The sequence below is a fragment of the Squalius cephalus genome (assembly GCF_949319135.1).
Source record: "Squalius cephalus genome assembly, chromosome: 9".
NCBI classification, from domain to species: domain Eukaryota; kingdom Metazoa; phylum Chordata; class Actinopteri; order Cypriniformes; family Leuciscidae; genus Squalius; species Squalius cephalus.
Genome location: NC_137130.1, coordinates 14,738,346 through 14,753,941, shown reverse-complemented (window position 1 = coordinate 14,753,941; position 15,596 = coordinate 14,738,346). Strand labels below are relative to the sequence as shown.

Here is a 15,596-nt window from a genome sequence, read left to right as displayed (position 1 = left end):
TTTAAAACGCAATTTGTTGCAATGTCCACAGTGGGGTACGTTCTTGGTGAATAGCCAAGAGTAACATACTTTGCAATTACAAAGTGTAACAGACTAATAAATAGAGGCCCAGCTGACATAACATGAGGTCAAAGATGAAAGTCAAGATAGTGGATATGTTCCATATGTCTTGAGACTACAGTTACACGTGACAAACTCATTTGAGCCGCTTAAGAAACCGTAGTCTTGACCTTAAAAAGACTATAATGTGGCCAGAATTGAAGCAACCAAGTGAGGTGGGAATATTCATAATAGACAAAAGTGAACATTAATTAGATGAATTAATTTATTTAGTTATGTAGAGACCATACAAAGACTTCTGTGGCATGCAGTTATCAAAAACAGTGTTATCCAATAGTCCTTTGCCTCTGTTCTATTTTGCGTTTCAGCATGTTGTAGTTCTCCTTGGTCCCTGGGGCGCTGGGATCCAGTCGAAGAGACAGTTCATAGTGCCGCTTTGCCAAGTCTAGTTTTCCCCAACGGTGATAAAGAACAGCTGCAGGAACACAAAAAAGACCTGTCACTTAAATCAAGGGACTGTACAGTAACTCAGCATCGGTCCCCAGTGAATGGGAGACGAATCATAGCCACTTCGCTTTGTTTATTGATTCAATCGCACCGATTTATCCCTGTATCGTGTAACATTGCAGGAGTCAAAACTTGCACAACTGTTTTTGTGACAATACTGAAGTGCCAGCGGGATCCTGGGAGACTTACCAAGATTACCATGGCAACTGGCAACGTTTGGGTTGATCTTCAGAGCGTTAAGAAAGAATCCTTCCGACTCCTGGGAGTAAAAGGAACATTGGTTATTATAAAGTTCCTTCTGTGTCAAAGAAATTGTTTGAGTAACATTTTCACAGAGGAAGCAACACTACACGGGAAAAAGTTTGTATTAACCTTGTATTTTTCCTGTTTCCCAAGGACATTGGCGAGGGAGAACATGATGGTGTGATCTTTTGGCAAAATCTTTAATGCTTCCTTTCCAATCAGCTCAGCCTGAGCCAGATTGCCTTTCATGAAAAGACAAAACATTAAATAGTTACCTTGCTTAACCCACTGGGCATTTACTTTTTCCAAAAGATTAGGCATAATGATTTTTGGTTGGTGATAAAATAATGGACATACAAAATGCTTACTATTTTGCTTAAACCTCAGTGCTACATGAGCTTCTTGTATAGTATTCTCCCATATTTCTAATAACTAACAATCATATTATATATAACATTTTAGTATATTATATTAAAACAACTTCTTAGTAATGAACTTCAGAAGCTTTAAAGCCTATAGCATGAAGGTAGATAATAGAAATATTGCTTCGACCTGTTTTGGGACAGTTTTTTGTGAGAAAATGTAATCTTAATTTTCATAAACTGTGCCGCACCAGAAGTTGCTGCGGCCACCAAAGCTAAAGGCAGAATCATGCATAGCGTCTGTTACACTGAAGGACGAACCCAAGCAATATCTAGGGACCAGAATTTCAGTGACTACTAACTTACATAGTGTAAGTAACCACCTAGCAACCACTCAGAGCCCTAGCAACGTGCTAAGATCACATAGAACGCCTTAGCGGTTGCACATCATGCTCTGGCTATCATTTGGAACAGCCTAGTATGGATTTTTGCACAGGTAAACCACTCACATTTTCTTTATAAAATGTAAAAATCTAGCCATTTAAAATAAAGAACATTTAATTAGTGTTTAGTGCCAGACTTTTGAATCTCTTTCACTGAAAAAAAGCGTTTGTTGTGTTTTAAACCATTTACAGCAATAAAATTGGCCTAGGAATTATGAAGGAGAAAATTGATTACATTTTTATATATAGTTCAAAATGTCACAAACAGAGAATTGTATACCGTCCTTCTGTAATTTCTGTTGACTTTGCAGAGCGGATTGCTCTGGTGTGTCAGCAGCCTCCAGAAGAGAGTTTTTCCACTCCACACATGGCTGATTCTTTTAGCTTCCTAATTAGAGGGCAACACAAGGGCTACTGACTTATTGATCTGGATGTCAAAACTCCCTCTGACCACAGGCTCAGATAGATCTTCTCTCTCTGGCTGGCCCTTAACAAATTCATGAGCTGCTGAGGATTATTCCTCACTGTTGAAACCTAAATATGACTCATGTTTTATGTTGGCACACTTTCTTGATACTTTTTCAGTTTATTCTTACAAGGAAACAATAGCAGGAGAAAACTCCAATTTCCTGGTTGCAATAATTGACTTATTTTTGGGAGGGGTTTGGGGATCAATTGGGACTGGAAAATGCAGAGGGTGAAGATGCTGGTGCCAGGTTGTTTTTTTGGCAAGGAAAATGGGCCGTGCCAAGACTCTCCAGGGAGGGCCAACCTGCCTGGGAGACGCGTTTGAATAAACGGCTTCTGTCAGGGAATCGCGCCATTCTCCACACGGCAGGGAAGAGTGGCTTTAAAACAACACACAAGGCTTTTAATACATAAATTTCAAGCATTGTTGATTCTTGCTCTTCCGGTCTAATCATGTTGGGTTCTTATGCCGGCATTTCCCGGAAAAGACATCCTCTGTTAATCCTGTAATATCTCGTCAAAACGGCAATTTTTGGGGAAATTGTTCCTTCATAATAATAAAAACACAGGCACAGAAATATATGCATATCAATATGGTTAAATGAACTAAATATATATATATATATATTTATATATCCTTTTTTTTTTTTTTTTTTTTTTTTTTTAGTAGGGCTGGTCAATAAACAAAATTCTAAATATATCTGCAATCATTTTTGCTGGTGATACAAATTCAAGAAACACAGTAAATAACATGTTCATGTTTCTTAATTGACAATTACTTTTTCCAAAGGCTGTCATTAGACTAGTTTCAAAACTTTCATGAATCGAAAAATGCCAAAAGTGGTAAGTTTGATTCGTTTCTGTGAATCAGTTCTTCTGAACTGTTGACGTGATTATTTTTAACTACATTTCTACTGTTTGAGTTAAACATTTATTATTCTTAATTCTACTTTTGTTTGAAGTTATGGTTCTGATTGTAAATTGTAACACATCCCAAAGTATGTTAAACTTGCCCAACTATATTACTCAATGTGCTAATTATATCAAACAAAGACAAAACATTAAAAGGTTACCGGACAATTCTAATAGAAACTAAGTTGCTAAGGTATCCGTGTAGGGTCTGTGACGAGAAGAGGGGGTGAAGATGGGGTGCAGGAGTTAATTGTTGTAAAGGGTGAACTAATTATGCAGCATGGCCCCATGTGGCAGCGTGCACCTGACGCTCAGCATCTGCAGAATGGAAGTTCACACCTCTCTCTCTCCTTCTATCACACACACAGCTATGAGCCACGGCTATACTTGGGACACACCAGACGAAAACGACAAGGCGGGAAGAATTGGGAGGAAGCCAAGATCATCTGTTTACCCCCAAGGGCAGGGTCAAGGTCACGTTTAATGAGAACATTCACTCAGCTTATACATACATGACTGGCCCTGTCTGTACTTAACAATACGAATCTATACTGCATTGTTAAACTGTGAGACATCCAAAAGACTACGTACAGTCCACAAACTGAACTCCGATAAGGACCCCAATGTAAGGCTCACTATCGCACAGATATACACCAATTAAACAAACAAATAAACATGAAATATTGAAATAAGTTAAAATTATTTTAGGGGCTGTTTACACCTGGCCACTTCATGCGTTTTCTCAGGTCGGATAGCTATCTGATTTATCAAAACGTTTCCATTTACACCTGGTCACATAAATGTGTTTTTGCAAAACGGATATAAATCCGATCTTCAATTCCCACGCTATATGCAGATTTAATGGAGTGCACTTCACCGAAAAGCAACAGATATGAGCTGCATTTTATTGATCATCAGCTAAAATTTCAAAATCAAAGAGAGAGCGGCAACAGCCCTGGTAAGATCATTTTGTTTCTTTACTTTTAATGATGATGATGTGTGTTAAGAGTCTGCAACTTACTTTCACTTTGATTTGCGATAGTTTGCACGTTGGCTTAATGAATAGATGCTCAGCTTTTCATCTGCAGTGATGTGTGCTGCAGTAGCGTCGTCATATCTGGCTATAACATGACATATAGCCTATAACACGCTCTCACACGTTTATTTTTTAGCATTTTTGGGAGGAGTAAAATTTACATATGTGGTTTCAACAACCAGATGCATTTACACTTGTCCAGTTTCATCCGGACGATGTATAATTAAATAATTATTAATAATTATCATTATATAAAATAATTGACCATGGAATGCAGCAACAGACCAATCAGAATCAAGTATTCCAGACTACATGTAGTACATCAGCAACAAGTATACTAATTTTCCCTTTTTGTGACAGGATGAACTAACCTTTTAATCAAACCCAATAAATTCCAACTCCACCTTACCAGTGTTGTCCAACAGTATGACCATGTTGTTCCAGGCCAGGCTGTGGTCAGGCTTCAGCATGGTGGCATTCCTCCAGGCATTTAGCGCGTCAATGCTGCGGTTCAGGTCTGCATACTAGAGATAAAACGAACAAGCACCCAAAAAATTCTTATGCTTTACACTGTCATTTTTTAAATAATTTTATTCTAGGAGGAAAAAAGGGGGGAAAGGGCAATGAAATGATTTAGGTGGGTTTCAAACTAGCATTTCCTGCATAAGCAACAAAGCTCAACACGACTCTGAAGCGTGTTGATTAACCACTAGTCCACATCTTTGATAAAACTAAGGGTGTAACAATACATCGTTATATCGAGATGTGAAAACGCGACGACATGTATTGTTGATGTAAACGATATGATTCGTGATAGAGTCTCAGTTTACTGTATTTATAAAGTAATCCACCCAAAAATGTAGACTCTGTCATCATGTACTCCCCCATGTTGTTTCAAACCTATAAAATTTTCGTTTAACTTCCAAGCACAAATGAAGATATTTTTTATGAAACCTGAGATATTTCTGTCCCTCCATTTGAAGTCCATTCCTCTAAAACTTAAAAGATCTACAAAAAAAATCATAATGGCATCGTAAAAATAATCAATCGAGTGGTCTAATCCAAATCCAATGGTGCATCCGAAATCGCATACAATCTGAGTAGGTACTACATTAGAATTTGAACTTACTTCACAACCATTAAAAAAGTATGTTCTATATAGTATGAATGTAATCCGGACAAACTACAGCCATCATGCTGTCATCATGCGCGCTACCAGCGTCAGTTGCGTCGCTTAACTTCAATTCATAAATCCCCTCTAGTGGTTTCATGGGATAGTAAAGTGTCCATTTAATGCGCACTTCAAAATCTCGCCGGAAGTAGTAGGTCATCCGGGGACTTTTCGCCTACTGTTTATCAAATACTATAAGTGCGTCCCGATTCACGTACTTATGCACTATTCTATGATGTTTTTAAGTATAAATAGTGCAAGTAGTGTATTCACACTGAAATATCCCCCCAAAAAACATTTAAATACCTGGATAATGCACTAAATTAACGGAAAAAACGAAGTGTGGAATGTTAGACACTTCATGCACTCAACTGTGACTGTTACAACTTTAATTACATAGCGGAGGGGGAGGGACATCAGACTCCGATGTTGAATGACAAAATAACCTAATAAAAACCATACACTACACGGATGAGAACATAGTGCATAAAGTAAGTACATAGTGTATAGTGCGTCATTTGGGACGCAACTTATGTATTCTGTTGGTGTTGATATATAATATGGAAGTATTTGATTTCGGACGGAGTGCAAGTATTTTGAAGAGACACGATGGCTTTATATGATGAACAGATTTACAACAATGCGCATACTGTAGTAAGCGGTAAATGGTTTGGGAATAGTCATTTTGACACACTTTCTTGCGATTAGAACTGTGATTGATTGCATCGATCATCTGAAGGCACTAAACAACACTCCTCAAAGTGAACGCACAAACATAATTTTAATCACCATCTCACATTTAGTTTTAGTATTATGATTATTCAAAACGTTTTTGATGGTTTATTCTTATATGTATTGTGCATTAATAGCAGGAGAAGCGGGACATAGCAAGCTCTGGGAAAGTCTGTGCAAGAGATCCAACAAATGCCTGCATTGGAAGTGCGATTACTGCGTACAAGTTTACGGCATTTCATTGACATTACTCCATTAAACTACTATATATAATATTGTATTTAATGTATAATAATGCAGTGGGGGGAATATTTGTGGGTCCTGATAATTATAAAATAATAATAATAATAATAATAATAAAGTAAATATAATAATAAAAACCTCTCCTTTATTTTGGCTTGAAATATCTCAATAGTATTGTATTGTGAGCTCAGTATCGCAATTTGTATCGAATCGTGACATGAGTGTATTGTTACACCCCTAGATAAAACTGCTCTGAAGTAGAGTACTCATAGAGTACAGGAATCAAATCTTCATTAACACAAAAATAGCATGTCATTACACATCAAATTGGCAATATTTAGAGCGGAATAGCCAATTTCTTGCCATAATTGATAATAAATTGCACCATGTTGGTTTGTACTCATACAGGAAGAGTGAATATAATAGCTAAGGACCAAAAGCACACTAGACATAATAAAAATCCATGCTGTTCAGATTAATGAAATTGATGTTTATGGGGAATATGGGGAAATGTCTATCATAAGAAAGAAAACATGCTTTAAATGCATTGAAGGCTGTATGCAAATTATAGAGAAAACAAATCGCTTACCAGACGTCCCAAATTATAATAACAGTCTGGGTACTTTTTCCTGAATCGAATGGCATTCCGATAGCTCTGTTCAGCCTTGTCAAACTTTTTCAGACTGTTCTGAACAATACCCAAATTCATCCAAGCTGCAGCAAAATCAGGCCTAAACCAAATCAAAGAAACACAGCAGAATGATTTACAAGGATGAATTAAGGCTTCATGACAACAGCACTGATATATTTGAACTCAAAATCTTTACTCACTGGATATAAACCGCAGCTGACAGGAGCTCTTCGGCTTCCCTTAACTCGTTTCTTTCCTTCAATATATTGCCAAGATTGTTCATAGCATGAACGTACTTGGGGTGTAATCTGTACCAACAACAAACAGAAAAGGCATGTATGGAAATAAGGTGAACTAATTTATGTCGGATAATAGACACTACTGCACTGTTGAAAGTGGAAAGATTTGAGTGTTTGCCAAACCGAATATGATGCAATCATGACTTTTTTTTTTTTTTTTTTTACCTCACTGCCTCCCTGTAGTACTTGACAGCAGCACTCTGGTTGCCTCTGTCAGCAAGGCTTTTGCCAACATTATAATGCACCTGTGCAAGGAAGGAGAAAGTTAGAGAGCTCATCAAGCTAATGAACTCACTGGTGTGCAAAACTGGACTGAATACAATTGAGAACAAATATTTTATTTATTTATTTTATTTTTATTTTTTTAGTTGATGCTTCAAATCCAGACTGACTCACAGAACACTTATTACAGGTTCAGTTCAGTCTCTTCCTCAAGGCATTTTGGGTGTTGATGGGTAAGCTGAAGTTACCATAATGGATTTCACCAATGGAGTGGAGTTAAACTGCAGTATGAAGGGGAAGGTGTGCAGTCTCACCTTGGCGTTGAGCGGGCAGACAGACAGGGCGCTGGTGAAGAGACTCTGTTCAGACCTCCACTGCTGACTGCGCTGTGCAGAGCGAGCCACGTTCACACACAGCAGCGTCAACGTGGCCGCTCTCAGCAGCCTCTGCGGTCATCCCACAGACACGAGACGTGAACACAAACTCAACGGAACATTAGTTACAGTGAATTATGGTCTGATGGTGAATATTAGGAGGTGATAAGTGGGAAATTGAACAGGTTGAACAGGAAGTAGAACAGGTCACATACCTTGTGTTTCCTCCAGTGGCAGCAACAGTAGCCCACAGCGTAGGCAAGAATGAGGCAGTAGCCCGCTGAGGAGAGGTACAGCACCCGCTCTGCTATCACAAACCCCACCCTGAAGAACAGATTACTGGCTGGCAAGAATGGAATGACCAGCAGTACCAAGCCAAACGTCAGAGTCCTAAACAGGACACATTAAATTGATCAAGAGTGACAGTAAAGAAGTTTTCAAATAAATGCTGTTCATTTGGATCTTCACCCTTTAACAGAAACATGAGTTAGTCTGGAGTGCCCTATTCGACAGCATGTGTAGTTAATATAACCCCAGCAATTTTCTAATTGGACACAATGTTTTACACCAACAACAGAATTGATTTTGTAAAGTTTGTTTGTTATACACTGATGCCATTCAGATTGCCATTTCTTGCGGATATAAGTGTTTATGATATGTTTGAGTTCTGAAGGTGGAATTGGGCATTTTTTGAGCTCTGAAGATCAAGCTTCCTTAGTCACAGCAACAGCTTGATCATTTCCTGAAATTCCACAATGCCCTGGTACCCAACAAAACAATTACTTTAAAATTCTGTGCCTCCAAGGACCTCACATTTCCATAAATGCTGGGTGTTCATATTTCAGGATGAATACTCCTTGTTTTTTTTTTGTCATACAGCAAAGAGAACTGAGGTGCAAAAACTGATTGAAAAGCTGGATTAATTTTGTTGGTTGATAACTTTATTGTGTATTGCAGGGCTACATTGATAATAAGAAATGTTTCTTAAACACCAAATTAAAATATTAGAATGATTTCTGAAGGATCATGTGACAAATTAATAAAAATAGTAGCATTTTAAATTGTACTGATATTTTACAAGACTGATTTTACTGTATTTTTGCTCAATTAAATTTAGCCTTGGAGAGTATAAGAAAACATTATAAAACATTTAAGACATCTTACTGTCCCCAAACCTTTAAACTGTAGTGTTTATATTGATATAAAATACATATATTGATGCAATATTTTAAGACAAAAATGTGATTGTATTATCACAGCCCAAACTTAATGTATTAAACAGAAGAAATAGTTGCCAATAATTTTAGTTGCCATTACTTTTCCATAAGGAGAATTTGAATAAGGAGTATTTTTGTATTTTGTGTTTCAGGGAAAAAAAAAAAGAAAAAAGAAAACAGGATTGGATTTAAATGATACAAGTAATATATGTGATCTATCCATTAAAAGAAGTCTTAAAGTAGTATTACAGTATGACAACTGTATAGAAATAAATGTTCAGGTAACAACAACTAGGCTGTCTTCTTCAAATCATCACTACACAAAGCATGTCTTGTTTTGATACAGTGCTTACCTTCTCTTATTGCTGTCCTGTGAGCACAGAGCTTGGCTTACCAAGCCCATCAGACAGCACCATAGCACAAGAGGCCAAACAATCCTCCAATCAGTGGCTGATTTAATCAGAGGCACACAGCCCATTGACCAATCAAAACACAACCACCAGGGACACAGCAGCAGCCAGGCATTCAAGGAGTAGTAGTAATTATAGTTCACAATCTGAAGAGAGAAGGAGAGCAGAGAAGAGGAACATGTGAAAACACAGTCTGCATGGGGAAAAATGACTAAGAAGTTATATTAAAGAGTACAGTTTATGAATACATTTTAAAATGATTATTATATTACAAATTATTTTTATAATTATTAATATACATACATATACAGTGAAAACAGTGTCATGTAAACAAGTCCTTTTTTCTTCTAAATACAATTTTTAACTACAAAAATACATTGATATAAAATGTATAGTAAAAATACATAGGCTATTAACAGTATCACAAGCATGTTATCAAAAACAACTTCAAAAGATAGGGCAGCATAATATATAGAAATTATCTGAACATTGCAAATGGCTTATGATATTTTAAAAGATTATGAAAAGTCTAAGTTTTAGGTTGACACAGACAGCAGCAAATAGACTAGACATAGATACATGTGACATGCTTAATGTTATTAGGCGCAATAAAGCGAAGTACTCATGTCCACAGGAAGTAGTCACCAGGACAGCACATAATTACGATTTCAGTTCTCTTCCGCAGCCTATATGGCCAAAAACACACAAATTATGCAAATTGCCAAACTTTGTGAGTATTCACGTAAACAAGTCATTTATGTCTTAAGTGGAGTAAAAAGTTGAGAAAGAAAGCACACGTAACAATATCTGGATCCATGCAGCTCTTAAAGTGGCAGCAGCTTTAACAGGCATCAGTATATACTGTATTTAATTCATACAGTGAAGACTAAGCAGTGTTTTATTTTTACATTTGATTATTCAGTTTCTGTTGTTTAATAACATTATCGTATCACATATTGAATCGCATTATTTAAAGAGTTAGCCCAATCAAAAGTGCTGTTCAGAAACCCAAACTGAAAGGACTGCTTACCCTTAAGATAACATTTTCAGCAAAGGATGCTGGGTTATCCACCTCAGTGAAAGATGGAGGCCCAGTTCCCATGATCCTCCATCTTGCATACAAAAGAAAGGAACCACCAAGAAAGAGAAGAGCCAACCTCATAAGCAAACCGCTCTGCACTAACCCACCAACCTGGGCGTAAAAGAGAAAGTACATATCAATCCAAAGTTTGTTTGGATCTAAAGAGCGACTGTGAGTAAGACACTTACATCAGCTGATTTTCTCCTGGACAGAAGCCGGTGAGCGAGTTCATATATGTTCAGATTACAGACCATGAGAATATCATAAGCAGCATTCACTCCCTTCAGACACGGAAGAAAAGAACAAGAATATTTTATAGATGATCAAGGATATGTATTGTAAAAATAGATGGGATTATCTAACATTTATATGCTGTATTTGATCTGCAGATCTCAAATGTATAGATTTTCATTCACCAAAACCGTAATGCCTTGCTCCTTGCACAGCATGGCTACTGCACAAAGAAGAATGCTGCCAAATATCCACAACACAGAGAACTTTCTATCACCACCTACAGAGAAAAATCCAAGAACAACTAAATGATACAGCTTGGTACAAAGAAAGAGATATTTTCAGCAATATTCCAACATGCAGTGTCTGTAAATTAAAGGATTAATTCACCCAAAAATGTAAATGCAGTCATTATTTCTCCACTGTTCAAACTTGTATGACTTGCTTTCTTTTTTATACAATTACAATGAATGAGGAATTACGCTTTAAATCTTCAAATAGCACATAAAAGCACTATAAAAGTACCCTTAAAGAGGTATATAGAGTTCATGAACAAATAACTCTGATCTTTTCTCAGTGGATCAAGTTCACAAAACCTGTATGATCCCAATGATCTTTTTGAAGAGGTTAAATTGTCATTGAAAAATGACTTAATTTTAGTCCACAAAAATCAAACATAAGACATCAGAAGACTTACAATACAGTACACAAGTTAAATGGACTACTTTTGTGATGCTTTTATGTTGCTTGTGTCTTTTTTTAATCCTGAAATCCTGAAGTCAAGGAAAAGAGCAACCAGTGCAATTTTCGAAATTTCTCCTTTTATTCGTTACATTTATATAGCGCTTTTCTCAGCACTCAAAGTGCATTACATGTAATGGGGAAATCTCCTTAACCACCACCAATGTGCATCATCCACCTGGATGATGCGACGGCAGCCATGGTGCACCAGAACGACCACGAACACCACCTTATTGGTGGAAAGGAGACAGAGTGATGAAGCCAATCAGTATATATGGGGATGATTAGGAGGCCATGATGATGGACAGAGGCCAAAGGGCAAATTTGGCCAGGATGACGGGGTTAAACCCCTACTCTTTTTTCAAAGGACATCCTGGGATTTTTAATGACCACAGAGAGTCAGGACCTCGGTTTAACGCCTCATCCGAAGGACGATGTTCCACAGATGCAATAAAGTTTAGAACAGCAGAGTAAATGATGACCGAATAAAAAAAATAAAAAAATGTTTTCCTTTCAAGTTTTATTGCTGTAATTTAACATAATAAAATTGCCATAATAACTGTAAAAAAAAGACTAGTGCTTTAGTTTATCAACTGACCTTGAAATGCTCTGCAGTAAACCAGAAAAGAGAGTTGAAAAAAGAGGGCACACAACAAATCTGCTCTGCCAACAATGCCAGCCACCTACAAGACAAAGAGCCAACAAAAAAGATTATTCATAAGATCAACTATATACTTTAGAGAGCTAAAAGACATTGTTACATCAAGCATCATCCGTCATCAAGCAGGTCACGGCTGTGAAATCCACCCCGAGGGCATTCGTTTTAATAGCATCTACGCATTCTACATCTACACCTAACTAATGAAATCCTGCTTGTACATTAAAGACAAAAATGGGCAGCATAAAAACATCCTTCGCCATCCTTTCGTCTGTGAAATTGCCTGTATTTCTGGCAGTGCCAAATTAACGGTGGAGGTAGGAGGCAGCACTCATTACAGAACTGCAGTCGGCCCTGGCTGGAGTCCTGGGGCCACCTTCTTTGATACATCCCGTAGGCCCTAAGTCAGTGGTCTTTCTGAACCTCACCCCCTCCAGGTCCAGGGCCGGTCTTTCTGAACCTGATTAAAGAGCAGATACCGGAGCATTGCCAGTCTCTGCCGTGCTCGGACGCATCCATGGCAGGTCAGAGCGAGCGTTCTTAACTGTTAATAGCCACGGCTGACTGTAGAGCCCACCTATGTGATGCACACCAGCTGCGTGAAGCTTTCTTCTCCATAGGCCTTGTAATGTATATTTCATGCAACATCAATGAACATTGTGATGTGGAGCATTGTAGACAAAGATTGTTTACCGGGCAGAGACAGCCTGCTGAATCACGTCTTCCCACTCTACTTACACTTTCCGTGTGAACTGGATGTGCAGCAAAGAAGAGCGCAGCCAGGAAGGAAGCTTTCGGAGAGAGATTGAGTTTCGCCCCTCTTCCATCGTGAACCAGGCCGCCAATTAATATTGCAAACACATCGATCATTAACATAGAAATAACACAGTGGAGGGCAACGTTGAGCGCGTGGAAGCCGATTGGATGCAATCCACCGGCCAAGAGGTAGTTGATCCTAGGAAAATAAATAACATCCATAATAATTAAAACCAACTTTGACTACAGTGATCACAAAAGTTTTGTATTTCTGAAACACAAACAAGCAGAGATATGATGGCATACAGACATAGCAGCATTATAGAGTAACTTTTATGGTTGAGTTGGGATAACGGGCCATTACTGATGCAAAACGATGTCATTCTCATTAGCAGCATGCAGGACATGAATTACACCCCCTATATAGTTTCCTCACAGTAAGCAGTCAAATGCCAAAGACAATTCTGAAATGAGTTTGAAAAAAAAAGCAATATATGCATCCAATTTTAATGTCAATTATTGTGGCGTTTGGTGAGGAAGCACTTGAGGGACCTCTTTTGATTTCCCACTGAGAATAAAATTACAAGTCCACACATCTAATGCATGCAAAGAGGTTTGACAATATTCACTATAAGCAAATTGGCCTATTACCTTGTGTTAATCATCAGTCACACAGCAGTAATTGAAAGACACTTTTGTCTTTGTGGTAACGTACCTGAAGGTCAGGACAGTCAGTGGCCGGTAGGATTTGTGACTGGAGTTGCTACTTAAGTTACTTCCCCAAAAGTCATTTTTCCAGATGTTACTCAGAGGAGTGCCAGGATTCAAATCCTACAAAGTGTAGAAATCACAATGGCTTGCCATACAAAAATACTTACATTTATTTATTATCATCTAGCAGAAAATATAATTATTTCTTTGAAATATTTTGCATAAATATTATGCGAATATTACAAAAGTATTAGATGTATACACCCAAAATATTGCAATCCAATAGACTTGAGATAACAGCCAATCAACAAAACTTATACTATTAGACTATACAGGAGAAATTGGTTGAGAATGTAATGTAAAAGTCTGCAAATATATGTATGTTGAGATCACAATTGAACAAAATTTAAAGGGGGGCTTTGCCCAAAATGTAAAAATTAAATTACTCATAACAGATATGTCAAAGCTGTTTTGTTTTTTTTCATACAATTAAAATGAATGGCCAATACTTGGTCACCATCCATTGTCAACTCCAATGAATTGGGTTTGGAACAACATGAGGGCAAATAAACAATATCAGAATTTAGATTTTTAGGTAAACTATTCCTTTCATAATAAACAATTGAATAAATATTTAAGTAACCAAGGGTTTAGGGAGGGGTTAATACCTTGTTATTGATGATGGCTTCTGAATCATCAAAGACAAAGTCCCCATCATGGCTGTTTATGAAACAGATCAGGGCAACAAAGGCAGTGACCAGCCTGGAGTGCAAGGGTCCCAGTTTTGGCAGGGGGATGTGATGATCCCAGTAAGGCTCAGAAAGCACCATCTTTCATGAGGTCTCTGTTCATTCTGACCCACCACTGTCTTGCAGAACAAAGAAAGCCGGTTGGTTAAAATAGCAAACTAACACCCCCAAAAAAGACTTCCAAAATCAAAACATTTTACAAGAAGGGTGAACAGACTGGAAACATACCTACTGTATACACTAAAGAGATCTGTTAGAAAAGGCAGTGTGACATCTCAGCACAGTTGCATGCTATGCTGCTGCATGGTTGTATACGTTACACACAGATGCATGCAATGCATAGCAACCGGCTGTCACGGCGAGCAAAGGATACTAAACCATTCACACTTTCTACGTTTTCTACACATATATTCTGCTCGCGCGCGAATGACAATCGTCAAAACACGATTCACAAATATTAATAGTATAAACGTGCACTGACGTCAATAACTGTCTGCCCGCCGAAGAAGACGATGTGCAATCTGTAGGAGACGAGCAATACAGGCTTAAAATCACCTGTGTCACATAAATACGATGCACATATCGCGAAACCCCACGAATGTGAAAATAAATGCTTAATACGTGGCTAGACGATGGCTGATCCCTGAATGAGCCTCTCTCGCTGTACTTCCTGCTAGCGCGCGGAGAAGAATAGACTGTGACGTCACGTGACCTGAGCCAGCCAAGTGGAAATAATGTGAGGACTCATACAAACAAATGAAAAATAATTCACAGTAAATGGCTACATCACATGAAATGTTAAGCGGCAGCAGTGCGATGTGGTATACTTTATCTAAACTTTTTAAACAACATGTCCTAAATGAACTATGGATTAATGCTGCCTGCCTGCATGCCTTCACGTGCTATCGGAATTATGCTAGTTTTCTAGTTTAAAAATGGGACATGAACGTCCTCTCAAGTCAAAATTTGAACGCGATAAGCTCGTAATCACGAATTCAGAAGTGGGAAGTAACGTTAGGACATTTCCGATATGATGCCAGCATTAGCTGCAGTCTTTTTTCTTCTTCTTTTCTTTCTTTCTTTTTTTGTTGTTGCCATTTTTGACAAATATCATTAGAATATATTTAGACATATTATATTAATATCAAATTAGTTTTCTATAAAAATATGCTTTATTGTATAAAGTGCCCCCTTTTTAAAGTCTATTCCCAAGGGGGTAATCTTTCAGCCAGAAACTGAAGCTTCCCTGTGGGCTGCCATTGATTAGCAGACCATCACCTGCTGTTAGCATTCCATTGACTCCCATTCATTTTGGCGTCACTTTGACAGTGAATAACTT

The 15,596-nt window shown here is 37.8% G+C and overlaps 1 protein-coding gene across 2 annotated transcripts; it reads right to left on the bottom strand.

Moving 5' to 3' along the window:
- Window positions 1-311: 311 nt before the first annotated feature.
- Window positions 312-14,962, bottom strand: tmtc4 (transmembrane O-mannosyltransferase targeting cadherins 4). 2 transcript variants are annotated; one of them, XM_079881345.1, is made up of 18 exons: window positions 14,486-14,962; window positions 14,177-14,376; window positions 13,513-13,628; window positions 12,780-12,996; window positions 11,982-12,066; window positions 10,828-10,922; window positions 10,600-10,692; window positions 10,361-10,522; window positions 9,274-9,476; window positions 7,919-8,093; window positions 7,644-7,775; window positions 7,273-7,352; window positions 7,009-7,116; window positions 6,767-6,908; window positions 4,441-4,555; window positions 940-1,052; window positions 757-826; window positions 312-535 (listed from the first exon to the last, which is right to left on the bottom strand). In XM_079881345.1, exons 2-18 carry the CDS (start codon window positions 14,336-14,338, stop codon window positions 387-389), a joined length of 2,217 nt encoding a protein of 738 aa, XP_079737471.1. In that variant the 5' UTR covers window positions 14,339-14,376; window positions 14,486-14,962; the 3' UTR covers window positions 312-386. The 2 variants fall into 2 exon arrangements, with proteins under 2 accessions (XP_079737471.1, XP_079737472.1); XM_079881346.1 differs by having other exon boundaries at window positions 14,177-14,372; window positions 14,739-14,944.
- Window positions 14,963-15,596: the final 634 nt, after the last annotated feature.

Bases quoted from the DNA above. Each gene is read 5' to 3' on its own strand.
- tmtc4 (XM_079881345.1), bottom strand. From the start codon at position 14,338: ATGGTGCTTTCTGAGCCTTACTGGGATCATCACATCCCCCTGCCAAAA. The intron at 10,523-10,599 runs GTAAGTGTCTTA...TTTTACGCCCAG, and splicing joins CCAGGAGAAAATCAGCTGAT to GTTGGTGGGTTAGTGCAGAG. The intron at 1,053-4,440 runs GTAAGGTGGAGT...TTTTCATGAAAG, and splicing joins CATACTGTTGGACAACACTG to GCAATCTGGCTCAGGCTGAG.